We start from the raw sequence: 27,616 nt of genomic DNA, 5'->3' as shown, positions 1-27,616 counted from the left end.
GTTTGTCCACAGTGAAGATGATTTAGAGAAGACAAAAGTAGAATAATATTTAGACACATTAGGGTTAAGTTAGTGGCTTTCTAAGCTATGATATGAATGCTAATAAAAATAATTTTGATTAGCCTAATCCCCTTTATTAGCATTTTTCTACAAAATGGTGGCCACGGGGTAAGACGAGCCATTAGATGTGGGGCAAGTTGAGCCACTGGCTCAACTTACCCCATTGGTGGCTGAGCTTACCCAATATGGATGACACTTAAGTTTTCACATTTACTGGTCATATATGACAACAACATATATATATATATATATATATATATATATATATATATATATATATATATATATATATAACATCAGATGAGGAAGACCAGTTGTTAGATGTGGGGGATTATGTTGTGGCAAAATACACGGGGAAGAAGAAAGTGCATTTCTTCATTGGCCAGATAATCAAATTGGATGTCTTCGAAATGGAGGCAAGATTTCTCAAAAGAAGCCGGTCATGCCATGGCTCTGCAAGAAAGCCGACCTTTGTCTTCAAAGAGAAAGATGAGGCTGTCCTGTCAAGACAGGATATTGTGAAAAAATTGCCCCGCCCCTTTACTGTTGGGGGGACAGCACGGAGGGAGAGGCAAATGGTGTTCCCTTGCAATTTGAACGCTTGGAACATTGAATAATGATGAAATGATTGAATGATTGATGGAATGATTGCTGCATGTTTTAGCAATGTTTTAACCTACTGAAAGAAATAAGATTCTTTTGGCACTGTTCTACTGTTTTAGTAATTTCTATAATATAGTATATCTCTCATTCCCTCTCTAACCATCCCTCTTTCTATCTATCTACGCATATCTCTCTCTCTATCCATCTATCTATCCCTCCCTATCCCATCTCGTTCTATCACCTCTCTCTTCATCTCCCCTTCTCTATGCAACGGCCCTATCCCCCACTTGATTGACTTGACTTGATTCATTGATTGCATTTCTAATAATAAAAGTTGTTTACTTTGTTAACCTAACATGTTTTGTGTTGGCTCAATTTACCCCACACAGTGGCTCATCTTACCCCGTGCATGGGGTAAGTTGAGCCACTTGACATTTTTTTTTCAAGAGGTAATATCACTCTAACCATAAGAGCTTATCAATTATTTTTTGCTCAGATAGTAACAGTACACTTTGAAATTTGGTATGGTGTGTAGACTGGAAGCAAAAATGGCTTTAACATGTAGTTATGATGAAAAATGTAAAAAGTGGCTCATCTTACCCCACTCTCCCCTATTTGTAGTTAAAAGTAGATTTAGTTGTGGGTATATTTGACTTCACTACATCTTGCAGCAAATAGCTACACTTTCTACTCCAGTCCATCTCTACACTGCGTTGTGTTACACGTTAATCACATTGCTGTTTTTTTAAAACATGGATTTAAGAGTAATCACTAATGAGAGGGGAAATGGTCCATTGAACCAATCAGAGCAGGCCGGTAATGTTAGACTCTCCTCCAATGAGAGCAGAGCACACCTGCATCTGCAGCGCTCAGCAGTGATAAAACACCTGAAATGGATTTGGGAGAGGACACCAACGAGACTCGGCTGTTAGATATGCACGTTTTTAAACGTAATTCGATTTCAAAAATTCACTGTCAAGTTTGAAGAGACCCGTTGAGAATTTAAAGGGGCCGACTCGCTCTTCCCAGAATCCAATTCATTATTCGATCCATCCATTATCCATAACCGCTTATCCTGTACAGGGTCGCGGGGAAACTGGAGCCTATCCCAGCTGACTATTGCCCCTTTTCCACCAAAGCAGTTCCAGGGCTGGTTCAGGGCCAGTGCTTAGTTTGGAACCGGGTTTTCTGTTTCCACTGACAAAGAACTGGCTCTGGGGCCAGAAAAACCGGTTCCAGGCTAGCACCAGCTCTTTGCTGGGCCAGAGGAAAGAACCGCTTACGTCAGCGGGGGGCGGGGCGGGGGGGCGGAGTTGTTAAGACCAACAACAAGACCGCGAAAGATCGCCATTTTTAAGCGACAAGAAGCAGCAGCTGTACAAACACGAAGTCATCCATTATTATTATTGTTGTTGCTGCTGCTTCTTCCGTGTTGTTTTTGCTTCGATATTCTTGCCAAGGTTGATGCAAACGTAGCGACGTAACTGACGTATACAGCGACATAATGATGTGGCTTCCCTTAGCACCGTGAGCTATGGAAAAGCAAACTGGTTCTCAGCTGGCTTGCAAGTTGAACGAGTTGTGAACCAGCACCAGCCCCGAACCAGCCCTGGAACTGATTTGGTTGAAAAGGGGTATATGGGCGAGAAGCGGGGTACACCCTGGACAAGTCGCCAGGTCATCGCAGGCCTGACACATAGCGACAAACAACCATTCACACTCACATTCACACCTACGGTCAATTTAGAGTCACCAGTTAACCTAACCTGCATGTCTTTGGACTGTGGGGGAAACCGGAGCACCCGGAGGAAACCCACGCGGACACGGGGAGAACATGCAAACTCGAACCCAGAACCTTCTTGCTGTGAGGTGACCATGCTAACCACTACACCACCGTGCCACCCCAGTTCGTTGTTTTTGTTCTGAAATCGCCTGACTGCTATTCTGCTAGATTTCCGTGCAGCAAAACCTCTGCAAATTCGCTGTTAGTGATCCCTTTGAAATCCATCTCGGACTTTTTCTTGATCTACATGTCATACGTGGACGTTTTGGATTGAACACTCCTGATATTTTATTCCCTTCGTTGCTGCCCGTTAGAAGGTCGAGGCCGGTTCTGGTCCATTACAACAGAATAATCAAATGAAAGTGGAATGGATCAGTTGAAATAATGTAAAATCTAACTACCTTGACAAAATATCTTCAGTTTCATGTTACAGTTTATGATCTATGGCAGTGATTCTCAAACTGTGGTACGCGTACCACTAGTGGTACGCGGGCTCCATTCTAGTGGTACGCCAAAGAATTACTTAATTAAATATAAGTAAAATTAAAAAAAAAAAAAACGTGAAATGCTATCCATAATATCCGAATGGATGAAAATATCTTATCAACCGATGACAAGAAAATGAAAGGAGATACAAATTAAGTTAATAATTTTAAAAAGTTTGCAAGTGCTTCTGGGTAGCCATACGTAGCGTACGTACGCATTCCCGCCGGTTCCGCTGACAGACAGTTATCCGCCATTGGTAGACTAGGCTGTGATGGGAAAAGGTGGAGGTGGCTTTGCTAATTATGACGAGTACGACAAAATTACTGTCGTGGCTTAAATCCGCGAATGGGAGCGTGGATCAGGAGAGAGGGAGAACTGAAGAGGACGTGTGTGAGCCGAGCGCAGATGCTAACGACAGTGGCAAAACCAGCCCCAGAACTGCTAGCAAACGGCAGAAACCAGTGAGGAGGAAGTATGACGAAAAATACAAAGAAACGGCAAGAACTGCAGCTATGCATAGCCTGTTTTGATTTTTTTCAAGTACATCAAGTACAGTACTTTTTTTTTACTTAACATTTAAGTACAGTACAGTTATTTAACTTCTAAGTACATTTTCATTTAATCTTTAAGAACTCTTAATATTTATTTTAGTACAATGTTTATTTCACTTTTATGTGCAATTAGTTTTATTTGATTCATTATTTAAGTACAGTGTTTTATTTTCCTATATTTAAACACAGTGTTACTGTTCAAAGTACTGTGTGTAATGTTACAGTGGCCAACAATATTAAATATACTTGTTAAATAAAACCTCCGCCTTGTTTTTAATGAATACTTAGGCCTACTACGCTACTGTATTTTAATGTTGGTCATTATGGTGGTACTTGGAGAGCCAAGTATTTTCTGAGGTGGTACTTGGTGAAAAAAGTTTGAGAACCACTGATCTATGGCTTAGGATGTCACCAGATTGTTGCAGATTAGATTTCAAACAGTGGCTCATCCACGGATGCGAAAATGGTGACGCTGCTTGGTGCAGAGGCCTCTGGGAAGGGTGAGCCAGCCTCTTTTAAGTTGCTTAATGCTACCTGACTTTAGCATGTTAACCCATTGACGCCTGAAACGCCTGCAAAAAAACGTCTGCAAATGCCTAAGCCAGTTTTTAGAAAAGGTCCCCATCTGCCTGAGGGTTTTCTGAAATAAAAATAATTAATTGAAAACGCCTATGAAAAATTCAATATCTCAGCCTCTGAAGCACATAAAGACATGAAATAAGTTGCATTTAAAAGATAAAATTCTCTGCTTTTACTGGATCATGCTCATTCAGCATTAACACTAACACATTTGTTAACACATAGATGAGTCTTGAAAATAATGACAAATCAACAATGCTGCGTTATGCAGCAACCGGCACTTGGGGCAATGTTGCGTTATGCAACAACCGGCGCTAGGGGCAATGTTGCGTGACGCAGCATCCGGCGTCAATGGGTTAATTTAGGTTAGTGAAGGCTTAGTAGTAACCGCTTGTGCTGCTCAAATGCACCACTAGGAACAAGTCAACATGATTAAGTGATTTTTATAATTTAGCATTAATTGGCAAGTAAAGCAGGTTGGTTAGTTTCCCATGCACAAGTGTTGCTAATACAGTGTAAGGTAGGCTCGGTCTTGGGTGTTTTGCTTGGATGCTAGAACAGTGGTTATGTTGGCGCCTGTGTGGCGAGGGACTAACCTTTCAAATAATTGATGACATTGTTTACTAGTGTTACCAGTAGCATCATCTGCAGCATTCTTAATTAAAATGGCAGAGCTGATACTGTTTTTGTATTAAACAAAATAAATATACAGTCAGCACAGTTAACCTTGTAAGCACTTGTTTTTAAATATACTTAAAGTACAACCCCGATTCCAAAAAAAGTTGGGACAAAGTACAAATTGTAAATAAAAACGGAATGCAATAATTTACAAATCTCAAAAACTGATATTGTATTCACAATAGAACATAGACAACATATCAAATGTCGAAAGTGAGACATTTTGAAATTTCATGCCAAATATTGGCTCATTTGAAATTTCATGACAGCAACACATCTCAGAAAAGTTGGGACAGGGGCAATAAGAGGCTGGAAAAGTTAAAGGTACAAAAAAGGAACAGCTGGAGGACCAAATTGCAACTCATTAGGTCAATTGGCAATAGGTCATTAACATGACTGGGTATAAAAAGAGCATCTTGGAGTGGCAGCGGCTCTCAGAAGTAAAGATGGGAAGAGGATCACCAATCCCCCTAATTCTGCACCGACAAATAGTGGAGCAATATCAGAAAGGAGTTCGACAGTGTAAAATTGCAAAGAGTTTGAACATATCATCATCTACAGTGCATAATATCATCAAAAGATTCAGAGAATCTGGAAGAATCTCTGTGCGTAAGGGTCAAGGCCGGAAAACCATACTGGGTGCCCGTGATCTTCGGGCCCTTAGACGGCACTGCATCACATACAGGCATGCTTCTGTATTGGAAATCACAAAATGGGCTCAGGAATATTTCCAGAGAACATTATCTGTGAACACAATTCACCGTGCCATCCGCCGTTGCCAGCTAAAACTCTATAGTTCAAAGAAGAAGCCGTATCTAAACACGATCCAGAAGCGCAGACGTCTTCTCTGGGCCAAGGCTTATTTGAAATGGACTGTGGCAAAGTGGAAAACTGTTCTGTGGTCAGACGAATCAAAATTTGAAGTTCTTTATGGAAATCAGGGACACCGTGTCATTCGGACTAAAGAGGAGAAGGACGACCCAAGTTGTTATCAGCGCTCAGTTCAGAAGCCTGCATCTCTGATGGTATGGGGTTGCATTAGTGCATGTGGCATGGGCAGCTTACACATCTGGAAAGACACCATCAATGCTGAAAGGTATATCCAGGTTCTAGAGCAGCATATGCTCCCATCCAGACGACGTCTCTTTCAGGGAAGACCTTGCATTTTCCAACATGGCAATGCCAAACCACATACTGCATCAATTACAGCATCATGGCTGCGTAGAAGAAGGGTCCGGGTACTGAACTGGCCAGCCTGCAGTCCAGATCTTTCACCCATAGAAAACATTTGGCGCATCATAAAACGGAAGATACGACAAAAAAGACCTAAGACAGTTGAGCAACTAGAATCCTACATTAGACAAGAATGGGTTAACATTCCTCTCCCTAAACTTGAGCAACTTGTCTCCTCAGTCCCCAGACGTTTACAGACTGTTGTAAAGAGAAAAGGGGATGTCTCACAGTGGGAAACATGGCCTTGTCCCAACTTTTTTGAGATGTGTTGTTGTCATGAAATTTAAAATCACCTAATTTTTCTCTTTAAATGATACATTTTCTCAGTTTAAGCATTTGATATGTCATCTATGTTCTATTCTGAATAAAATATGGAATTTTGAAATTTCCACATCATTGCATTCCGTTTTTATTTACAATTTGTACTTTGTCCCAACTTTTTTGGAATCGGGGTTGTATTTTCTGTCATTAAAGAGCTTATACTCTCTGCTTTCCAAAGAAATGTATCTGGTTAAGATCTGTTCAGTACTTTGGGAGTAATGGCAGGTTGAAGTTGGTACAACAGAGTAAAAACTCTGCTCGTGTGACGTCAGGAAACTACCGGTGCTTTTCTTTTTGAGTCACCGGAAAGCGGTCAGGCTCGCTCTCTCTCCTGATCGGTTTCCCACTGGATTACTCATGAATCTCAATCAGATGACTTTTGTAGGGATGTTCTCTCGCTCTGTTTCTGATGGAGGATTCAGCAAAATTTTCCATCTGCTAGTTTTGATGTTATGATTCACGGGAGACTTTGAAGTGAATTTACCTACTTATTTTTTCAAATCAAACTGATTCCTGTAAACAAATAACTATTTTAGAATATAACTGGAGTTGTTGGAGATGAAAAATATTGAGATCTTAGTGGTCAGAATGAGATTTTAAAAAACGGAAGTCAGAAACACGAGTGTCAATTTCAGTTCAGTTAACGTGAATTGTTTATTGGACGCGGATCAGATGGATTTTTTTCGGGATTCACCTTGAAAGCTGTGAATATTAATTTAAATAATCATTTATATTCTTTCATATAAACACTAGTAAGCCCTACTTAGAAATACAAAGGCCTACAGAGCACAAAGAGGGGATTAGAAATCATTTTTCATTGAGTGTCCCGATTTAACATTTTTACCTAATTAGCATAATTATTACTAATTAAATACTACTTTACATAATTGGTTTTTGCAGTTTTTTTAAACTTTGTATTCAGTATCCAACCATCTATGTTCCTGCCAATGTCCATGTAAATATCTTGAAAAATAGAAAAGTTATGGAGAAAAAACATTTGAGCTCATTGGTTAATGAGGCCCATTTTGGACCATGTGATCCTCATACAGAATATTACGGCAGTTTTCTAAAAGTTAAGCCGTTTTTTCAATCTTTGATTTGTAATATCTCAAGAAAGGATAAACATTTTAATTCTGTAAAAAGTATGTTGTTCTGCATTCAATTCTGAATTCAGTGAGAGCAGTTTCAAGCAATTTGGATTGAATTTGAAGTTTCACCTGATATGCCTAATAAGACTTGTCAGTCTTGAAAATGTGATCTTTTGTTTAATTTTCTCGTTATCCCCATGTGGCAGCGATAGCGCCCCGCCATGTGAGTGTTCTACATTTGGACAGACTCCACTCCCTGTCCACGTGAGCGCCCAGTACAGAGCTGCCCGGGTAGTGTTGTGTGGAGATTGTCACTGATCATGCTAGTCTGGTTTACCTCCTTCCACATGCTATGTTCACGGTAAAGTGCCATCCATGTTAAGAGGCGCTTACGCGCCATGCATGTAATGCGTGCCTGTCTCCGAGTTCGATCTGGATAGTCATGTATTGTACTGTAATGGAATGACTGAAGCTGAAAATAAAGCTGACATTTGGTGAACATCAGCTGGTCATTTTATTGTTATTCCATAAATATGTCACCAATATAGTTGAATATTAATTATAAGTATTCAATCAAAAACAATCACAGCAATTTTTGGCAAAAAAAAAAAATCATGAATATTACCAAAAAAGAGTGACTTTCAGGGAGGCCTGCAAGTGCCAGGAAATGCACTAGAATGCATCTCCAGACATGTACAACCCATGAGCTTTTGGGGGCTTAAGGTGGCCCCCAAACCCCCGGCCATTATGACTGGTGCCACTAAGCTGATATTTTGGTCCAGTTAGAACCCTGATATATTTAGCAGTTATCCCATGAAATCGAGTCGTACATGAGCTGATAGCTGACGAGGTGCATATTTTGTGGAATAGCTGCTTAAAAAAAAAACATGTATATAAGTACACAAATAATACACAAATAATATTGGATGGATGGATATATGTAACCTGAACAACTTTTATAATAGTTGTTGGAGATTGCACAATGTTGTTTGTAAAAAAATGTATATATTTGTCATTTGATTATTGCAGCTATAAAGGCTTTACATTGGGGAAACACATAACGAATAACATGCTTCAGGCCATGCTTTTATACAGAAATAATCCGCTTACACCACAGCAATGCAATTTTATTACATTTTTTAATTTTTAATGACATTTTACATTTTTCACGTAAGCACATCGTTAGCTTACACTTGGCTAGCTAGGTTAGTTTGTTTAAGTCGCAGTTGCTCATGAACACAACACCAAGATAACAGTTAGCTAGCACTGGCAACAATCACGGCAAGTGCTGCCGGTTACAATGAAAATGATCTCTTTTTTGTAATATTTTAATAACCTAAATCACTTTCTTTCTCTCAAGCACATGGATGAGAAGTGAGTAAAGGCTCAGGTCTGGATGTTTTACGTGAATTATTTGTGCATGTAGAGACTAGAGATGCACCGATACCACATTTGTGAAAACCGATACGAGTATGAGTACTATCATTTCAGTACTTGCCGATACCGAGTACTACCGATACCGATACTGTTGATGTTATTAAAATATAGGCTACCTACATATCTATAATCTAACACCCGCGGGCCGCCGCAATGCTCGCAACCACCCACTACAACTCTGCGCACTGACATTCAGTACTCAGCAGAGGGAGACAACTAGTCATGAACGAGTGTATAGAGAAGAAGACTCGGCCGTTACAACCAAACGCAACATCGCGTCCCGTGCTCGTGGAGCTCCATACCTGTAGATGGGACGTCAATTTCCTTGGTCTTAGCGTTGCCCTCAACTGAAACAAGTTGGAAAACTCAATCAGCCATTTCTTAAAGCTCTCTCTCTCACTCTTCACTCTTAAACTCTCCCGGTTGGATTCACCTATACAAAAATCCGATTTTCATTTGTTTGTTAGTGAGTAGCCTGTCCTACAAAACCCTTACCTAGGCGAATAGCCAACATTAAAAAAGGACAACGTTGGGGACCTTAGCGTAGGCCTATCTGCGTATGGCAGCGAAAGGGAGTGGAGTGTGGAGAGATGTTTAAAATGACAGTGTTGGGGAAAGATGTTGTGACGGCACTGTTTCATGACTACGCAAACACATCTTCGTCATGGAAAAATGGGTTGTTGTCGAACAATTTTTTTTGTCTTCTGACGAAATTAGCCTACGCTCAATGCTTGAGATTTACAATTTTTTTCCTGGGAGAGGCTTTTTTTCCTCGAACGGACGCTGGCAAAAGGCGCTTCACAGAACGCTATCGGCGCATGGTATAGCCTGTCATATTATGCTCAAGCCTGAGCTCAACAATGCTTCAGTTTTTTTTTTCTCTCTCGAATGGAACAAAAAGCACTGCGGGGAACATTGGGATCGGCGCATGGGATCGGCACTGGTATCGGTTCATGGTATCGGCAACTGTTTGACAAGTACGAGTATGAGTATATTAGTGGAGTATCGGGGCCGATGCCGATGCCAGTATCGGTATCGGTGCATGCTTAGTAGAGACACTGTTATGACTGTGAGTGATTTGTTACCTGTGACTTGCTGCTGCTGCTCACTGTCTCACTTGAAGTTTTGAAGCACTACTGCATACTCATCCACATTAGTAATTTGTATTAGTGTGTAGTTCCACTGCTGGTGCGGAATGAACGTGTGCAGAGGGATTTTTTTTTTGCCAGTATAATGCTGCTAGAATGGTTTTGATCACGGGCGATTGCTCTAAGACAACGAGGGAGGCTTAGCCTCCTCTAAAAATGACGAACATCGTGTAGGATGAATTGCGCTAGGCTTATGTTATAGCCGACCTTATAACATTGCTATTTCAGATCCAGAATCATAGAAATATATGTGCTCAACCCAACTACAGTGCGAAATCATTCCGTTATAACTTTCCCCAGTTCGCCTAATGTGTGCGTGAGTTTTTCCCCCTCGTGACAGCGCGATGCAGCCCAGCCTCCGTGGACTTCAACGGCATTTGGGAGCTCTGCGCTTTTCAATATCAAAATGCAAGACGGTTATTGGGCAAATACTGCGAAAACGCCCGCCCACGGACTCCCAGCCTGACAGTGGGAGGGACATGGCAGTTTCCACGAGGAGACTGGTGATTGGTGAAAGCGGCCAGATATTTTCTTTGATTGACAGCTCGTTTCAACTATAGACAGGCAGCGGTGAATTTCAGTTCAGTCCCATGCGGATTCGCAAGTGCTGTGGTGTATTGTAAGAGATCAGCTTACATTTCGATTTCATTCATTACATACGGTTTCTACCAGCTTTTTTAGTTTGTATATATTTTCATTGTAAATAAAGTGTAAATATAGTGTTGTCAAGTTTGCTATCTTAGTTCCAGAAATTTCGTTTATTTGAGTGACTGAACTTGAACTTGAGGGGGCTAGTCAGCTAGCAAGAAAGCTGCGCACGGATGCCAAGCATTGCTGATTTAATTTTGGCGAAGCCATTTGCCAGTCTTCCTTTCGAGGAACAAATTAAAATTAAAGAGCAGGGTAGACCAACGCCTCAAATTGACTTGGTGAAAAAGGTAGGGAATAATACTCGTTCCTTTCAGCTCTCCTGGTACGAGAAAGTGAATTGGCTAACAGCAAGTGACCCACATCAACAACAGTAAATAGGCTACTTTAGTAATATGTCATGGATGGACCAAAAATATAGAATCTATTTAAAATGTTTATGCTGAGTATATTATATTGGAATATATATTTCTCTGGATATGAATTAAACACAGCTACAATTTGGAAAACATTTTTAAACAAAAACACAGCCGAGAACATTTCACACTACAGACCTGGATTAAAAGTGAAGGGTTATCAAAATGGTCAATAAAACATTTCTCAGTCAAAATAAGTAAAATATAGGGAAAGTGTCATTGAATGAAATGTGTGGCACCCAGCTCTATGTTTGGCTCCCCAAGGTCAGTGCTTGTGCCTATTCCAGAACACTCTGCTGTTACTGCTGAGGTTCCTGACAAAGAGCTGCTTTCAATAATGATCAATTTTTTAAACAACATGCCACAATTTTAAAATATAAAATGTTAAAATATACCCCTCAACACCACCATCATGTATATTGGACAGTAGGCTAATGGGCCAAAAGAAATTATTTCACAGTTTGTGACCCTGCCAACAATCAGCCAGATCAGAGGCAAGAGTATGGGCAAAATTGATGTGTTTTTTCTTTTTTCTTTTAAAATCTGGAAATATCGTAACCGACCAGCCTCCCCTGTTTGAAAGACTACCAGCCGCCACTGGTTTTGATGTTCTGTGTTATGGCAGAAGATGAACCGTACCTTGCATGCCTAAACTGAATTTATGTTCCTCAAAATGGCCTTGAGAATTTTCTCTCAATGCTTTTATAAAATTCAGTAAATTATAGGAACTTCTCGGTTAACGCAACCCCTGGTTTTAGCAGCTATAAACGTTTTACAAGGATTAAACAAGTTTTAAGAAGCACCTTCTGATTTGAGAAGTCAACTGTGCTGTGGTGACAAATATCAATGGATGACCTGGTGGTAAACATATACCCTGTCCACACTAGGGATTTTGTACCGATACGAAACTACTTTCGTACCGCAACACCTGTCCACACTAGCAACTATACCGGTACTGTAGCGGTATAACTGTATCGGTACGAAACCCACAAATGTATGGGTTTCGTACCAGTACAGTATCGGTACTGTAGCGCTTCGCTGTAGTGTGGACAGATGAAGCAGTTCAGTATCGATACAAATATAATGCGCATGCGCAAAGTCACACACCTCAATCGATGCCTTCGCTGAATAAAATAGTGAAGAACGGAGATTCGTTTTCTTTGTTTCTTTCTCAGCTGCCTCGCGCGTTTTATACGATTCGACTGAATAAATGACCACCAGAAATACAGACTGTACACTGACAACAAAAAGCACACACACGTTGTTTCATCCGTACGGAAGCCGAGAGAGGCCCTTCATATAATCCTTTTTTTTATTCACCTTGTTATCCCGAGATAACGACATAATTAATTCAGGATCTCGAGAAAACAACACAACTAATTCGAGATCTTGAGAAAACAAAACCGTTATTTCGAGATCTCGAGAAAACAAAACAATTATTCCGTGATCTCGAGTAAACAGCTGAGAAATGGTTCATTCAGGTGCGCCAAGAGACTTGTGATATGCTGACTTTGGGGCTATTTCTCATTCTGTATAGACGCAACTTTGGTCATTAGAATGTCTGGAATAATCGATCACCTAATAAGGCAATATTTTGATCAGGGGTTGACACAGGGAGAGATTGCATTAAGTCTTTTAATAAGGGATAATTTCAAAATTAGTCCGCGGCACCTCCGCAGAAGACTGGCCCGGCTTCGTCTCTACCGACGGAGATACAGTGATCCAGCTGAGATCATGAAGTAATTGTTTTGTCTTCTCGAGATCTCGAAATAACGGATGCCATATATTCTCGGAAGGAGGTTACTTGGTAACCACGGAAACATTTCGCGCACGCGCATTTCAACTACCGTGAAAGAAAACCGCAAACATTTCTCGCTAGTGTGGACAGATGCACTAAACTGTACCGGTATACTTTGTATCGATACAGTTATACCACTTTTGTACCGGCATAAGTGTGAACACAGCAATATAGTAATAGTAATTAAAAGCAAAGCTGTAGTTGATGATGACAATGATGAAGTCGTATTTTCTGCATTCCACAGGTAGCTTCAGACGATGACCTAAACTAACTTGTCCTTCCTGGAACCAAGGCTCTGCGTGTTGTACAGTATTATTTGGAGGCCATGTTGTCTCCCACAGCAGAAGGCTCGCAGTCCATTCACGAGTGGCTTGGGGGGCTCCGCCTTGAGCAGTACAGTCCCACCTTCCAGGAGGTTGGTCTCGGAACTGTATGGGAATGCCGGGAGCTGACTGCCTGTCAGCTGGAGCGCATGGGCGTGGCTTTGTCAGGCCACCGGAAGCGCATCCTGCTGAGCCTGCAAAAGCTCTTCCCTTCAGAACGAGGGATTAGTGGAGAGGAAGAGGACGAGGGGCATAAGCCTATTCCAAAAGAAAGGACGAAATTCCGCACTTTTGCAGGGACTGACTCGGGGGTGAACTCGGATCAGAAACAGAACCTTCCCACTAATAATTCCGTGACTCACAAGAAAGGTCCTCCCCCAATCCCACCTCGGGCAACTCAGAACTGTCCTCCGGTACCATTCTTGACTGTTTCTGTTACCGCAGCTGTGACCGCTGAGGACGTGTCTGTGACTCCTAGCGATCTCGCTTCTGTACCTTTGACCAAGGTGACTCAGCCAAGACCTGTGCCCACTCCAGTTCCTGTTCCAGTTCGGCCCCAGCCACGAAACTTGCCTCTTGCTCCGAGGCGGCAAACTGGAGATCGGAAACCATCACCCGTCTCACCATCAGCCGTCTCACCATTACATGTGTCTCCCTCCTGCTCCTCCGCCTCACCAGCAGAACAGTTCCACCTGTATGAGCAGTGTTCTTCCCCAGGCCATGCTGAATTGGGTGTTCCTCCTCTCCCTCCAAAGTCATATGCTGTAGTGACCCCCAGAGAACCTAAAGTCACCCCACCTGCCAGGCCCCCCCGGAGACCCCCCATACCCCCCCGCAACACCATGGCAACCACCAATAAAACCACACCGCTCCCCAGGAGCCCAACAGCGCTAAGGTAAGCGCTGATTACTTCCTTATTTCCTCACCTTTTAGAACTTCATAAATTGAAGTTCTGAAAGTTCTATTGAAATTTGTTACGCATTATGTTTCTTTGGAAATTGCAGTGATTGTAGAGGACTCTCTTGTGTACATTTGTGGTTGTAGAGGAATAAATGCGTGCTAATTTTTAGCTTTACTGTACTGTAATGCTCAGATTTTTGAGCTTTGACCTTGTTTCCTTTTTCCTGCTCGTTGGTCTGAAGAGTCGTCGCGTGATTTTCACAATTAAGGGTTTAAAATAGGCTATAACTCTGTGTGTGTGGGGAGGACACAGACTAAGGGTGATCATTTTGTGTGTGTGTCTTTGTCAGAGACTCTGAGTTTTGTTACGGTCAGACCTAGGGTTGCCACCATTCAGAAATGAAAATAAGGGACGCCCACCACGGCTCCTTGGGGCCATGACCACCACGGGCACGACTCCCATGGGGTGGGGTGCCCACAGCAATGGTATGTTTTATTTTGTAGGTGTTTTTAGTAAAGGGGTGATCAAGAAAGCAATTACTCATACTTAAAGCTTGAAATGCTTTATTGCCAATGCTGTAAAAATGTATAATGTACAAGTGGGCAACAATGAACTTTTAAAATATAATCTAAATATATTGAGAACTTAATATCACTGTAAATGTACAGTAAGTGCATAACTGTTCTTGGTGTAGGGACTCTCTTTGTGAACCTTGGGGACATTTTTACTTAGAGAGGAAAAAAGAGAACAAAAAACAACAAAAACACAACAAACATGTCTGCTTATTCAAGAATGCAGAAAACAAAAAAGTGCAAAACATTTCTCCTTCCCTCAACAGTCCTGAGTTCATCCAGCCAAGGATGTGCCTCTTCCCACTCACATCTGTATTTTTGTAAGCGTTTACGCTTTTGAGGACGTGGTGGAGTCCCGCGTGCAGCAGACATTTTTAAAAGGCCCGGGTTTTTTGAGCAGCGCCGGTGTGTGTTGTCTGTCTCTAGGCAACCGTGACAGCGCCACACGCAGTGACGCAGGCAGCCAGGCACAGACGCACAGAGCGTGACGCAAAGGGGAGGGGTTTGTGTCCTGGGTAGATCCCGCAACGGAGTATTTCCTGTTTTATTTTGTTCATTATTGTTAGATTTAGTGTTGATATGTGTGAGACAGACATGCGTATTGGACATTTATGAAAATACGGAACAAATCGCGTCCCGTATCGGTTCAATACGGGACGCAAGATTTAATTGCCAAATAAAGGACGATTCCGTATTTTACAGGACGGGTGGCAACCCTAGTCAGACCACTGTGCTGAAGCCACCTTTTAGTACTCAGAAGTAGTTACAGGAAACGTTTCTTTAAAAGCTAACCTTGACACAATATGATCAACACTACGACCTGGGGGCGGCACGGTGGTGTAGTGGTTAGCGCTGTCGCCTCACAGCAAGAAGTTCCTAGGTTCGAGCCCCGGGGCCGGCGAGGGCCTTTCTGTGTGGAGTTTGCATGTTCTCCCCGTGTCCGCGTGGGTTTCCTCCGGGTGCTCCGGTTTCCCCCACAGTCCAAAGACATGCAGGTTAGGTTAACTGGTGACTCTAAATTGAGCGTAGGTGTGAATGTGAGTGTGAATGGTTGTCTGTGTCTATGTGTCAGCCCTGTGATGACCTGGCGACTTGTCCAGGGTGTACCCCGCCTTTCGCCCGTAGTCAGCTGGGATAGGCTCCAGCTTGCCTGCGACCCTGTAGAAGGATAAAGCAGCTACAGATAATGAGATGAGATGAGATTTACACACACATTTGCTAATCAGCTTGCTAATTCTCTCTAGCAGAGGGCGGCGATTACACCAAACCTGTACAGTAACAATAAAACAAACACGTTTCAATTTTAATTCTTGCAACACATTTCAAAAAAAGTTGTGACAATAAAGCATTTACCGCTTTATAATGTTGCCATTCCTCCTCACAACACTTGAAAGATGTTTAGGGACTGAAGACACCAAGTGATGAAGCATTTCGGGTGTTGTTTTGTCCCGTTCTTCATGCAAACAGGCCTTAAAGGGTACCCGCAGCGACAAATAGGTTAAAAATACTGCATATTTTACACGAATGCATTTTCGAATTAGAATGGCTTTATTGCCGTTGTACACAGTGCGGCGAAATTGAAGTGCTTCATCTGATAATGATTAAAAAAAAACACATTTATAAATGAGACATAGACATAAAATTTATAAGACAAACATAAAACCAGTAATAAAAAATATTAAGTGATAAGTTAAAAGTTATTGCACTTCATGTATGAGGTCATAAGTCATGTGTTTGCAGCATTCACATTTCTGATGGCCCAGGGAGAGAAGCTGTTTTTGAGTCTGTTTTGCTTTTCAAGCTCCTGTAGCGCCTCCCTGAGGGCAGGAGAGCAAACAGTTTGTGACCAGGGTGAGAATTGTCCTTGTTGATGCTGCTGGCTTTGCTAAGGCACTGTGAGTTGGAGATGGTTTCCAGAGAAGGCAGGGGAGAGCCAATAATTTTCTCTGCTGTTTTGATGACCTTCTGGAGGGCTCTTCTGTCTGCTGCTGAATGTCAGTGTCACTATCAGATTCTCATTTAGTTTGGCTTTCCGTAGCAGCCTCAGAAAGTGCAGCGACTGCTGGGATTTCTTAACCACCGCCTGAGTGTTTACCGACCAGGAGAGGTCCTTTGAGATAGTCATCCTCAGGAACATGAAGGTTGAGACCCTTTCCACTTCTACCCCATTTGTGAGGAGTGGAGCAGGTTCATCTACACCCCCAATTCCAAAAAAGTTGGGACAAAGTACAAATTGTAAATAAAAGCGGAATGCAATGATGTGGAAGTTTCAAAATTCCATATTTTATTCAGAATAGAACATAGATGACATATCAAATGTTTAAACTGAGAAAATGTATCATTTAAAGAGAAAAATTAGGTGATTTTAAATTTCATGGCAACACCACATCTCAAACAAGTTGGGACAAGGCCATGTTTCCCACTGTGAGACATCCCCTTTTCTCTTTACAACAGTCTGTAAACGTCTGGGGACTGAGGAGACAAGTTGCTCAAGTTTAGGGATAGGAATGTTAACCCATTCTTGTCTAATGTAGGATTCTAGTTGCTCAACTGTCTTAGGTCTTTTTTGTCGTATCTTCCGTTTTATGATGCGCCAAATGTTTTCTATGGGTGAAAGATCTGGACTGCAGGCTGGCCAGTTCAGTACCCGGACCCTTCTTCTACGCAGCCATGATGCTGTAATTGATGCAGTATGTGGTTTGGCATTGTCATGTTGGAAAATGCAAGGTCTTCCCTGAAAGAGACGTCGTCTGGATGGGAGCATATGTTGCTCTAGAACCTGGATATACCTTTCAGCATTGATGGTGTCTTTCCAGATGTGTAAGCTGCCCATGCCACACGCACTAATGCAACCCCATACCATCAGAGATGCAGGCTTCTGAACTGAGTGCTGATAACAACTTGGGTCGTCCTTCTCCTCTTTAGTCCGAATGACACGGCGTCCCTGATTTCCATAAAGAACATCAAATTTTGATTCGTCTGACCACAGAACAGTTTTCCACTTTGCCACAGTCCATTTTAAATGAGCCTTGGCCCAGAGAAGACGTCTGCGCTTCTGGATCATGTTTAGATACGGCTTCTTCTTTGAACTATAGAGTTTTAGCTGGCAACGGCGGATGGCACGGTGAATCGTGTTCACAGATAATGTTCTCTGGAAATATTCCTGAGCCCATTTTGTGATTTCCAATACAGAAGCATGCCTGTATGTGATGCAGTGCCGTCTAAGGGCCCGAAGATCACGGGCACCCAGTATGGTTTTCCGGCCTTGACCCTTGCAATTTGGTCCTCCAGTTGTTCCTTTTTTGTACCTTTAACTTTTCCGACCTCTTATTGCCCCTGTCCCAACTTTTTTGAGATGTGTTGCTGTATATGGTATATGGTATATATGGTATATATTTATTTATGGGGGTATATATCTTCATATTTACAGGGATAGGTATGTAGTAGATATTTATTTTTGTAATTATATATTTATATAGATATTTATGAAGTGTATATACGGAATGTAGTATATATTTAATTTTGTAATTAAATATGTATATGGATATTTATGAAGTGTGTGTATATACAGTATATATATATATATATGGTATGTAGTATATATTTATTTTTGTAATTATATATTTATATAGATATTCATGAAGTGTATATATGGTATATATTTTTATAGGTGTATTAATGTAGTTTGGATTTCGGGGTAGTTAAATAGGGGTGGGAAATTAAAAAAAGTATTGTACTTCTTCCCACTCCTTTTTCGAACCATGTGCGGTGTAGTGTAATGTCTTAGCTCTTTGTTATTTTATTTATTTTTTTTTGTCACTTTCTCGTTTTCTTTCTTTTGTATGTACAAATAGTTACATACATTTTTATACATGTTCGAAATAAATAAATAAATTCAAAATTCAATGCTGTCATGAAATTTCAAATGAGCCAATATTTGGCATGAAATTTCAAAATGTCTCACTTTCGACATTTGATATGTTGTCTATGTTCTATTGTGAATACAATATCAGTTTTTGAGATTTGTAAATTATTGCATTCCGTTTTTATTTACAATTTGTACTTTGTCCCAACTTTTTTGGAATCGTGGTTGTATGTGTCTCCTGAAGTCGATAACCATCTTCTTGGTTTTACTGGTGTTCGGTGCCAGGTTGTTGTTTACATACCATACGGACAGCTCCTGGACCTCGTTCCTATACACCGACTCATCACCTCCTGTGATGAGACCGACCACTGTGGTGTCGTCCACGAATTTGATGATGGTGTTTAAGGCGTGGATGGGTGTGCAGTCGTAGGTGTACAAGGCGTAGAGGCGTGGGCTCAGAACGCAGCCTTGTGGGGAGCCAGTGCGGAGTATGATGGTGGAGGAGCTGTGGCAGCTGAGTTTAACAGTCTGAGGGCGGTTGGCAAGAAAGTCTTTTATCCGTGCACAAGTGGATGGGGGAAAATCCAGAATGTATAGCTTTTCCACTCTTTTTCCAGTCTGCCAGGGATGATGGTGTTGAAAGCTGAGCTGTAATCAATAAAGAGCAACCGTACACAGGTGCCGGGGTGTTCCAGGCGGCTCAGTGCAGTGCGGGGGGCTGTGCTGATGGCATCCTCAATGGATCAGTTTGCTCTGTATACAAACCGGTAAGGGTTGAAAGTTGGAGGAGGGCAGTGTTTGACTCCGCTGTATTGTCACACTGTGTATATAAAACAGTGCTTTAAAATTCCTTTGTAATCCCACTCACTTAAGTTCCACTCAAGGGCGCAGCCATATTGCTGTTTTGTGGGCGGAGTCACAGGTCAGCATGACGTAGTATTGTTGATGGGTTTCCTGTATCTTGATTGGCTCGCTGTTCCTGACACTGCGGTGTAGCCGGATGTACGAAACATTTGTTGAAAAATGGCGGTGTGCAAAGCCTATGGTTGCAAAAATAATAAATGTTATAATAAGGGAAAGCATTTTTTCTGTGTTCCATTGCCGACAACAGAGCAATGTAAACAACTTGCTAAACAGCGGCTACACAAATTGGGGACAGATCACTCTTTAGAAAAACTCTCCTTTGATAGAAATTCTGTTGTTTGTGAGGACCATTTTGAGCCCGATTGCTTTGAAAGAGATCTGTACACTGAGCTCTTGGGCTACGCAGTTCGCGTTAGACTCAAACCTGATGCTGTGCCAAAAGTATTCCAACACCATCCAAAGAAAAGGGATTCAGCCCATGCAAGCCAATTAGCTAGAAAAGTATAGACATTCCAAGCTTATACATAAATATTTAGGCGCTGCCAAAAAGTGGAGCTCCTGATGAGCGTCAAACGTATTAGTAAATAATCCTACATAATTTTTTTTAAAAACGCAAATTAAAAATAAGTGCTGGAAAAAAAAATCTATCTTTTGTAAATAAAGATACACATTTAATTGTCTGGTGGTCAAGTGTTTGAGACACTTTTTGGATACATTGCCTTGCACTTACGATCGGGTTCCCTACAGTTGCAACTGTAGGGAACCAACTTTTTTTTGGAATGCATTGCAGGTCTGAAACGCAAGAATGGATGAATATTAACAAATGAAATGAAGTCGACCAATAAAACATGAAAGATCTTGGGTTCATGCTGTCTGCTATGAAATAGAAGTCAAAGTAAATTTAGAAACCACTGCTTTCTTTTTTTTTTCTTTTCTTATTCTTATTTTTTCATTTGTAGCACAAACCCAATTCCAACTTTTTCTGAATCGGGCTTGTGCTACAGTTATTTTTTTCCCTGTTTTATTAAATCCTAAACAGGACTGCTCAGACACCCAGGGGGCTGTCGAACTCTGCTGTTGCTTCGTTCCAGCAAAGAGTGACCCTATGCCCTAGGCCGTCTGTGTGCAGGTTCATGACTCTAGCTTCCAGTGTTTCCGCGCCTGCTGCTTTGCCACTTGCCCGTCACCACAGGACTTGAATTTGAAGTCATGATTTGCGCATGACTTGGGTTAGAATAAGGGTGGATTGCGCAGCCGTCAGCTTCACTCTTTCATCCCAACCTAACTAGGTTCATGAGCAAGATAGAATTAAGGTGGCTTGAACTAGGTCGGGATGTAGTGGATAGCCAACAGTGTTCTACGTGTTGCACTATGCCCTGATCGCCCTCCACAAACGCTTTGCTGGCGCCGCCTTGCTGCCTGTTGAACCACCAGGTGGTGGTCTCCTCTGCGCAGTCTGCCGAGTCCAGTGTTTGTTCGTAACCCTGACTAGGGGGTGTGAGGGGTTGCTAGTGCTTGCTCAAGGCAGCACCCCAGGCTAGTGGAGGAAAGGAGACTACTACTCCATTGCATGACAGTCTTATGCTTAGTTTACATGTACCCGGGTATGTATAGAAACATATAACCCCGCCTCTCCGTTTTCAAAAATATCCACGATTACACCAGACCGTTCTCCAAAATATCTGCATTTACACGGATCCGCATAGATATGCGGCTAAGCGCTATTACGAGCATGCCAAACATATAGGTGGCAGTATAAGGAGAAGTATAAAGCCATATTAGCCTATCAGAATCGTGAAAATACAAAATGACATGACGGCGACGGCGGCGACGTTGGTAAGCAGCAAGCCTTTGTCTTGGTGGGAGGAAAAGTGCCTGAAAAACTGCGACCCTCCTCGCAGTCTTCCTCCTCTGCTCCTCATAAAGCAGTTGTAGTCCTATTTGCAAATGCAAACAAACCAAAAGTGTTTGCAAATATGTAAAAAGGACGACCACCCGTGTTGCATCCATGAGACCATCAAACTAAAATATTGAGCTCCTGACACAAATATTGTTCTGTGACGCATATCGTGACGTCGGGAAAACCTAAAACTCCGTTTCCCACTATTTACACACAGGCATGAAAACGGAGTTTTCAGAAATCTCCACTTTGCCCGGAGTTTTCAAAGATATCCGTTTTCAGTGACCGAAACCTCCGTTTACGTGTAAATGAGAGGTGCAACCGCATAAATAAATATGCGTCTTCATAGATATCCGGCTACGTGTAAACGGGGCTTTAATGAGGTACTGATTAGGTGATCACCTGATCCAAATCTTATTTAACTAGGAAAAGTATAAAAACCACTGCTGTGGTTATCACTATCCTCTTGCAACAGGACCAGTTTGGATGGCAAAAAACAGTGCTAGTAGGACGTTAAATTTAACTGGAATACAACAATATCTATTCATTATGCCAAATGAGTTAAAAAGAAAACCGTAGGTGCTAAAAGAAGGAAACTGGACTTGCTTGAAACTCTTGAAGATGTTTCACCTCTCATCCCAAAGGCTTCTTCAGTTCTGTCTCACTAGTGGGGAGTTCCAAGTATTTATCCTCTAGCGCAGGGCTTTTCAAAGTGTGGGGCGCGCCTCCCCTAGGGGGCGCCAGAGTTCTTCGGGGGGGGGGGGGGGGGGGGGGGGGGGGGCAACGTGAGGAAAAATAAACCAGAATAAGTTACTATTGCGGACATTTAGCGAACTTCAGCTAGCCTTTGCCAGAGATAAAACGGATCGATTTTTAGTACCTAAAGCTACTGAGTGAGGAGACAGAGTCTGGGCCAAGCAAAAAAAGATTATTTCAAGTTTGGATTTTCATGGACTGGATCTGAAGATGCTCCACTGCCACAGTGTGTTGTCTGCCAAGAGGTGCTAGCTAACGATGCTATGAGATGTTTAAAATGTGTAAAACAATTTGTTTTTAAAAAAGCACAGATGTTTAAAATGTGTAAAAAAGAGGTTTTAAAAAAGCACAGATGTTTAAAATGTGTAAAAAAGAGGTTTTAAAAAACACATATGTTTTAAAATGTGTAAAAAAAGATGTTTTAAAAAGCACAGATGTTTAAAATGTGTAAAAAAGAGAGGTTTTAAAAAGCACAGATGTTTAAAATGTGTAAAAAGGAGGTTTTAAAAAAGCACAGATGTTTAAAGTGTGTAAAAAAGAGATTTTAAAAAGCACAGCTGTTTAAAATGTGTAAAAAAAAAGAGGTTTTAAAAAGCACAGATGTTTAAAATGTGTAAAAAAAAAAGAGGTTTTAAAAAGCACAGATGTTTAAAATATGTAAAAAAAGATGTTTTAAAAAGCACAGATGTTTAAAATGTGTAAAAAATGTTTTAAAAAGTATAAAAAAAGATGTTTTAAGAAGCACAGATGTTTAAAATGTGTAAAAAAGAGGTTTTAAAAAAGCACAGATGTTTAAAATGTGTAAAAAAAGAGGTTTTAAAAAAGCGTGTATGTTTAAAATAAAAAAATAAAAATGTGTACAACAACCATTTTTTTAAATACGAATGGAACATTAAGTATAGCAACAATAAAAATTGTAAGGGGGGGGTGCTGTTGTTTATTTGCTCTCTGAGGGGGGGCGGACTCTCCCACAGTTTGAAAACCCCTGTTCTAGTGGATCAAAAACAACCCTAAGGAGAGTTGTTAAGGTCACCTGGGTCATTGAGTCATCCTGTAGGTGTCAGTCACTGGGGGCTGGGTGTGAAAGGTGTTAGCAGCCTAGAGGGTCGTTAGGGTGATCGGTGGGTCATTGGTTTTCTCTGTCATCCTGTGAGTCATTGAAGTCAGCTGAGTTTTGCTGTGGATGTGTACTCAGTTTTCTGGGAAGTGTGCCAAGGACTGCATTGTATGTGGCTGATAAATGGTGTCTCAGACTACCTCCTCTGTTCAGTGATGGTCGTTCCAGGTTGATGAACATGGCTTCTTTTACTCCTCTTTCAAACCACCGGCCTTCTCTGGTTAAAATGCGTACATTAGGCCATCCTTAAAAAAAAAAATCCCTTTCCTGTCCACCGGGTGAGCAAAAAAATTTTCAGTAGGGAGGGAGGGATTTTTTTTTAATGGATGGATAAGAAATCGCAATGCTGTTTGCTTTTTCTTTCAGTACTTTTTTATTAAAAAAGCAGACATTTAATAAAATGACAGTTTAATCAACTGAAACTTGTACAAAAACTAAGTTAGCATTTTAAATGCTGACTGCAACATTTGCAAAACTTTTACAAAGGTACTTAAAATGTCCGACACACGGACTTTTTGTAGTTCTAAATCGAGCGTTAGGCCTAGTTCGGATGAAATTACACTATTAAAATGATCACTGAATGATTTGTTTTTCTGAATCTTTACTATTTTGTTGTTCGCTAGAATACCATTTTGCGATTTCACACTTAAGCAAATGTTTGAAAACTCCGGATCTCCTTCCTTCATGGTGGCTGCCATTTTTTTGTGCCGCATGGCGCATGCGCAGAGCTGATTCGACAGGGCTTTCCACAAGCGCCGGCTGCCGGCCATACAGCCGACTACACAATTAAGTCCAGCCGGCTACTTTAATGACTATTATTTTTGTAGCCCACAGGCTCTAAATATTAATTTTCGATTTTAATAAAATTAAATGTTTATCTAACGGACTGACAATAATGTCAAACTGAACCGCACTCATTTAAGTTGTGATTCGCGCTGTTTGTACCGATAATAACCACAAATTCCCCGCCGACTTCGTTGATCAAGGGAGAGTAACTCATCCGCGGCCCCGACATGCGGTGTGTGTGCGCGCACTCAGCGGAGGCAGTAGTGTGTCGGGGCCGTCGGAGGCAACATCGGAGGGAACAGAAGCAGAGATGACGCTTATTTTGTCTCCGGTAAACCAGTCTTCTCTCGTTCAATTACGTGCTGGCATCAAAAGACACCGTTGGTTGTAAATGAAACCAAACTGAGTGGTTGGAGTGTATTTTCATACACAAATGGAGAAATGTTCGCTGAGTGTTTGTGTAGCCACCACTGCAGACCGTTGTCGTTGTTAATTCATAGCGTGCTCAGTTGCGTGAATGTGTCATGCACCGAAAATAAGAGATTTACAAGCCAGGAACGCCTCATGATGCAATACGCAAGAAAAGAAAGAAGATTTACTGCCATCTTACTTTGTATTTGAGTAAAGTGAATAAATAAATGGTCTGTGGAAAATACATTTAATCCTGGGAACTGCGTGCACAGGAGTTTATTATTAGTGATGCAGTGCTACTCCAGGGTACTGGAGAGGAGAATTCGACCAATAGTCGAACCTCGGATCCAGGAGGAACAATGCGGTTTTCGTCCTGGTCGCGGAACACTGGACCAGCTCTATACCCTTCATAGGGTGCTCGAGGGTTCATGGGAGTTTGCCCAACCAGTCCACATGTGCTTTGTGGATCTGGAGAAGGCATTCGACCGTGTCCCCCGTGGTATTCTGTGGGGGGTGCTTCGGGAGTATGGGGTTCGAGGCTCTTTGCTAAGGGCTGTCCGGTCCCTGTACGAACGGAGCAGGAGTCTGGTTCGCATTGCCGGCAGTAAGTCAGACCTGTTCCCAGTGCATGTTGGACTCCGGCAGGGCTGCCCTTTGTCACCGGTTCTGTTCGAGAGGAACCAGCTGAGGTGGCTCGGGCATCTTTTTCGGATGCCTCCTGGACGCCTCCCTGGGGAGGTGTTCCAGGCATGTCCCCCCGGGAGGAGGCCCCGGGGAAGACCCAGGACACGCTGGAGGGACTATGTCTCTCGGCTGGCCTGGGAATGCCTCGGTGTTCTTCCCGAGGAGCTGGCCGAGGTGTCTGGGGAAAGGGAAGTTTGGGCTTCCATGCTTAGACTGCTGCCTCCACGACCCGGTCCCGGATAAGCGGAAGAAGACGAGACGAGACGAGATGCAGTGCTATGCATTGCCAACTATTGACTCCCATATAGGGAGTCAGTAGTTTGCAATGCAAAGCACAGCAAACTCTTGTTCTTCCGTTTTTCATCTTCCGTACAAATTTCGATTTCGAATAACCCAATAACCGTACATCGCACACAAACAATACATCAAAACATACGGCTTGATCGGACTCGCTATACTATTACTTTGTTCAGCATTCTACGATTTTTTTCGCAACGCAGTCGCGAAAAAATCACACAAAATTTCCCATTCATTTTCTATGGAATTAATTGAAAAAAAAAATCGCACATTTTCAGTGTTTTTCAAACGTCCGCTGCTCTGGCATGCTTTCACCTAGAGACGATTCAAACTTTAAAATGTAGACAAACTTCTCCTGTGTGGATCTGGCATTCAACTTTTTTGCTAGGTTCTATACTTTTTGATCAGTCACAGATCAAACACCATGAGCAAATCTGGAGAAATTCAGACCTTATAATGGGTGTCTATGGCGTTACACACCAGTGGAGCTCAGGAGTTTAGAGTGTAGGCCGCTTGAAAAAAAAGCTCCGGTAGACCGGAAACCCACATACACACACACACAAGGCATAAGGCTTCTGTCTTGTTTGATGTGCTCGCCGCAGTCCCAAAAGGCTCTGTTGTTTTCACTGACATCCTCCCGAGTGAAATTGATGTTGATATCCACTGCATTGATGTGCTCTGTGAAGGCTTCCACCTCGTGGGTTTTGATTTTAACCTAGGTGTCATCCACAAACATGAAGTTGGGTACGCCTACTCGTATTGGTAGGCCTGCCCCTTCTCTCAGTACACAGTGGTAGAAATGATCAGTAAAACATGGTCACTTTCTCAAATTCTCTTCATTAAATCTACAACCCCGATTCCAAAAAAGTTGGGACAAAGTACAAATTGTAAATAAAAACGGAATGCAATAATTTACAAATCTCAAAAACTGATATTGTATTCACAATAGAACATAGACAACATATCAAATGTCGAAAGTGAGACATTTTGAAATTTCATGCCAAATATTGGCTCATTTGAAATTTCATGACAGCAACACATCTCAAAAAAGTTGGGACGGGGCAATAAGAGGCTGGAAAAGTTAAAGGTACAAAAAAGGAACAGCTGGAGGACCAAATTGCAACTCATTAGGTCAATTGGCAATAGGTCATTAACATGACTGGGTATAAAAAGAGCATCTTGGAGTGGCAGCGGCTCTCAGAAGTAAAGATGGGAAGAGGATCACCAATCCCCCTAATTCTGCGCCAACAAATAGTGGAGCAATATCAGAAAGGAGTTCGACAGTGTAAAATTGCAAAGAGTTTGAACATATCATCATCTACAGTGCATAATATCATCAAAAGATTCAGAGAATCTGGAAGAATCTCTGTGCGTAAGGGTCAAGGCCGGAAAACCATACTGGGTGCCCGTGATCTTCGGGGCCCTTAGACGGCACTGCATCACATACAGGCATGCTTCTGTATTGGAAATCACAAAATGGGCTCAGGAATATTTCCAGAGAACATTATCTGTGAACACAATTCACCGTGCCATCCGCCGTTGCCAGCTAAAACTCTATAGTTCAAAGAAGAAGCCGTATCTAAACATGATCCAGAAGTGCAGACGTCTTCTCTGGGCCAAGGCTCATTTAAAATGGACTGCGGCAAAGTGGAAAACTGTTTTGTGGTCAGACGAATCAAAATTTGAAGTTCTTTATGGAAATCAGGGACGCCGTGTCATTCGGACTAAAGAGGAGAAGGACGACCCAAGTTGTCATCAGCGCTCAGTTCAGAAGCCTGCATCTCTGATGTTATGGGGTTGCATTAGTGCGTGTGGCATGGGCAGCTTACACATCTGGAAAGACACCATCAATGCTGAAAGGTATATCCAGGTTCTAGAGCAACATATGCTCCCATCCAGACGACGTCTCTTTCAGGGAAGACCTTGCATTTTCCAACATGACAATGCCAAACCACATACTGCATCAATTACAGCATCATGGCTGCGTAGAAGAAGGGTCCGGGTACTGAACTGGCCAGCCTGCAGTCCAGATCTTTCACCCATAGAAAACATTTGGTGCATCATAAAACGGAAGATACGACAAAAAAGACCTAAGACAGTTGAGCTACTAGAATCCTACATTAGACAAGAATGGGTTAACATTCCTATCCCTAAACTTGAGCAACTTGTCTCCTCAGTCCCCAGACGTTTACAGACTGTTGTAAAGAGAAAAGGGGATGTCTCACAGTGGTAAACATGGCCTTGTCCCAACTTTTTTGAGATGTGTTGTTGTCATGAAATTTAAAATCACCTAATTGTTCTCTTTAAATGA

General features: G+C 41.9%; 1 protein-coding gene across 1 annotated transcript in view; it reads left to right on the top strand.

Annotated features, from left to right (window-relative positions):
- LOC132900994 (arf-GAP with Rho-GAP domain, ANK repeat and PH domain-containing protein 1) overlaps positions 1-27,616 on the top strand; it is a 245,194-nt gene that overhangs the window by 59,062 nt on the left and 158,516 nt on the right. Inside the window, 1 exon segment of the mRNA XM_060943417.1 lies at positions 13,074-14,047. Coding sequence (XP_060799400.1) covers positions 13,155-14,047 — 893 coding nt within the window. The 5' untranslated portion in view covers positions 13,074-13,154.

The sequence above is a fragment of the Neoarius graeffei genome, chromosome 16 (genome assembly GCF_027579695.1).
Source record: "Neoarius graeffei isolate fNeoGra1 chromosome 16, fNeoGra1.pri, whole genome shotgun sequence".
Classification (NCBI taxonomy): Eukaryota; Metazoa; Chordata; class Actinopteri; order Siluriformes; family Ariidae; genus Neoarius; species Neoarius graeffei.
The sequence above is the reverse complement of the archived record's forward strand: the minus strand, read 5'-3'. Positions and strand labels throughout refer to the sequence as shown.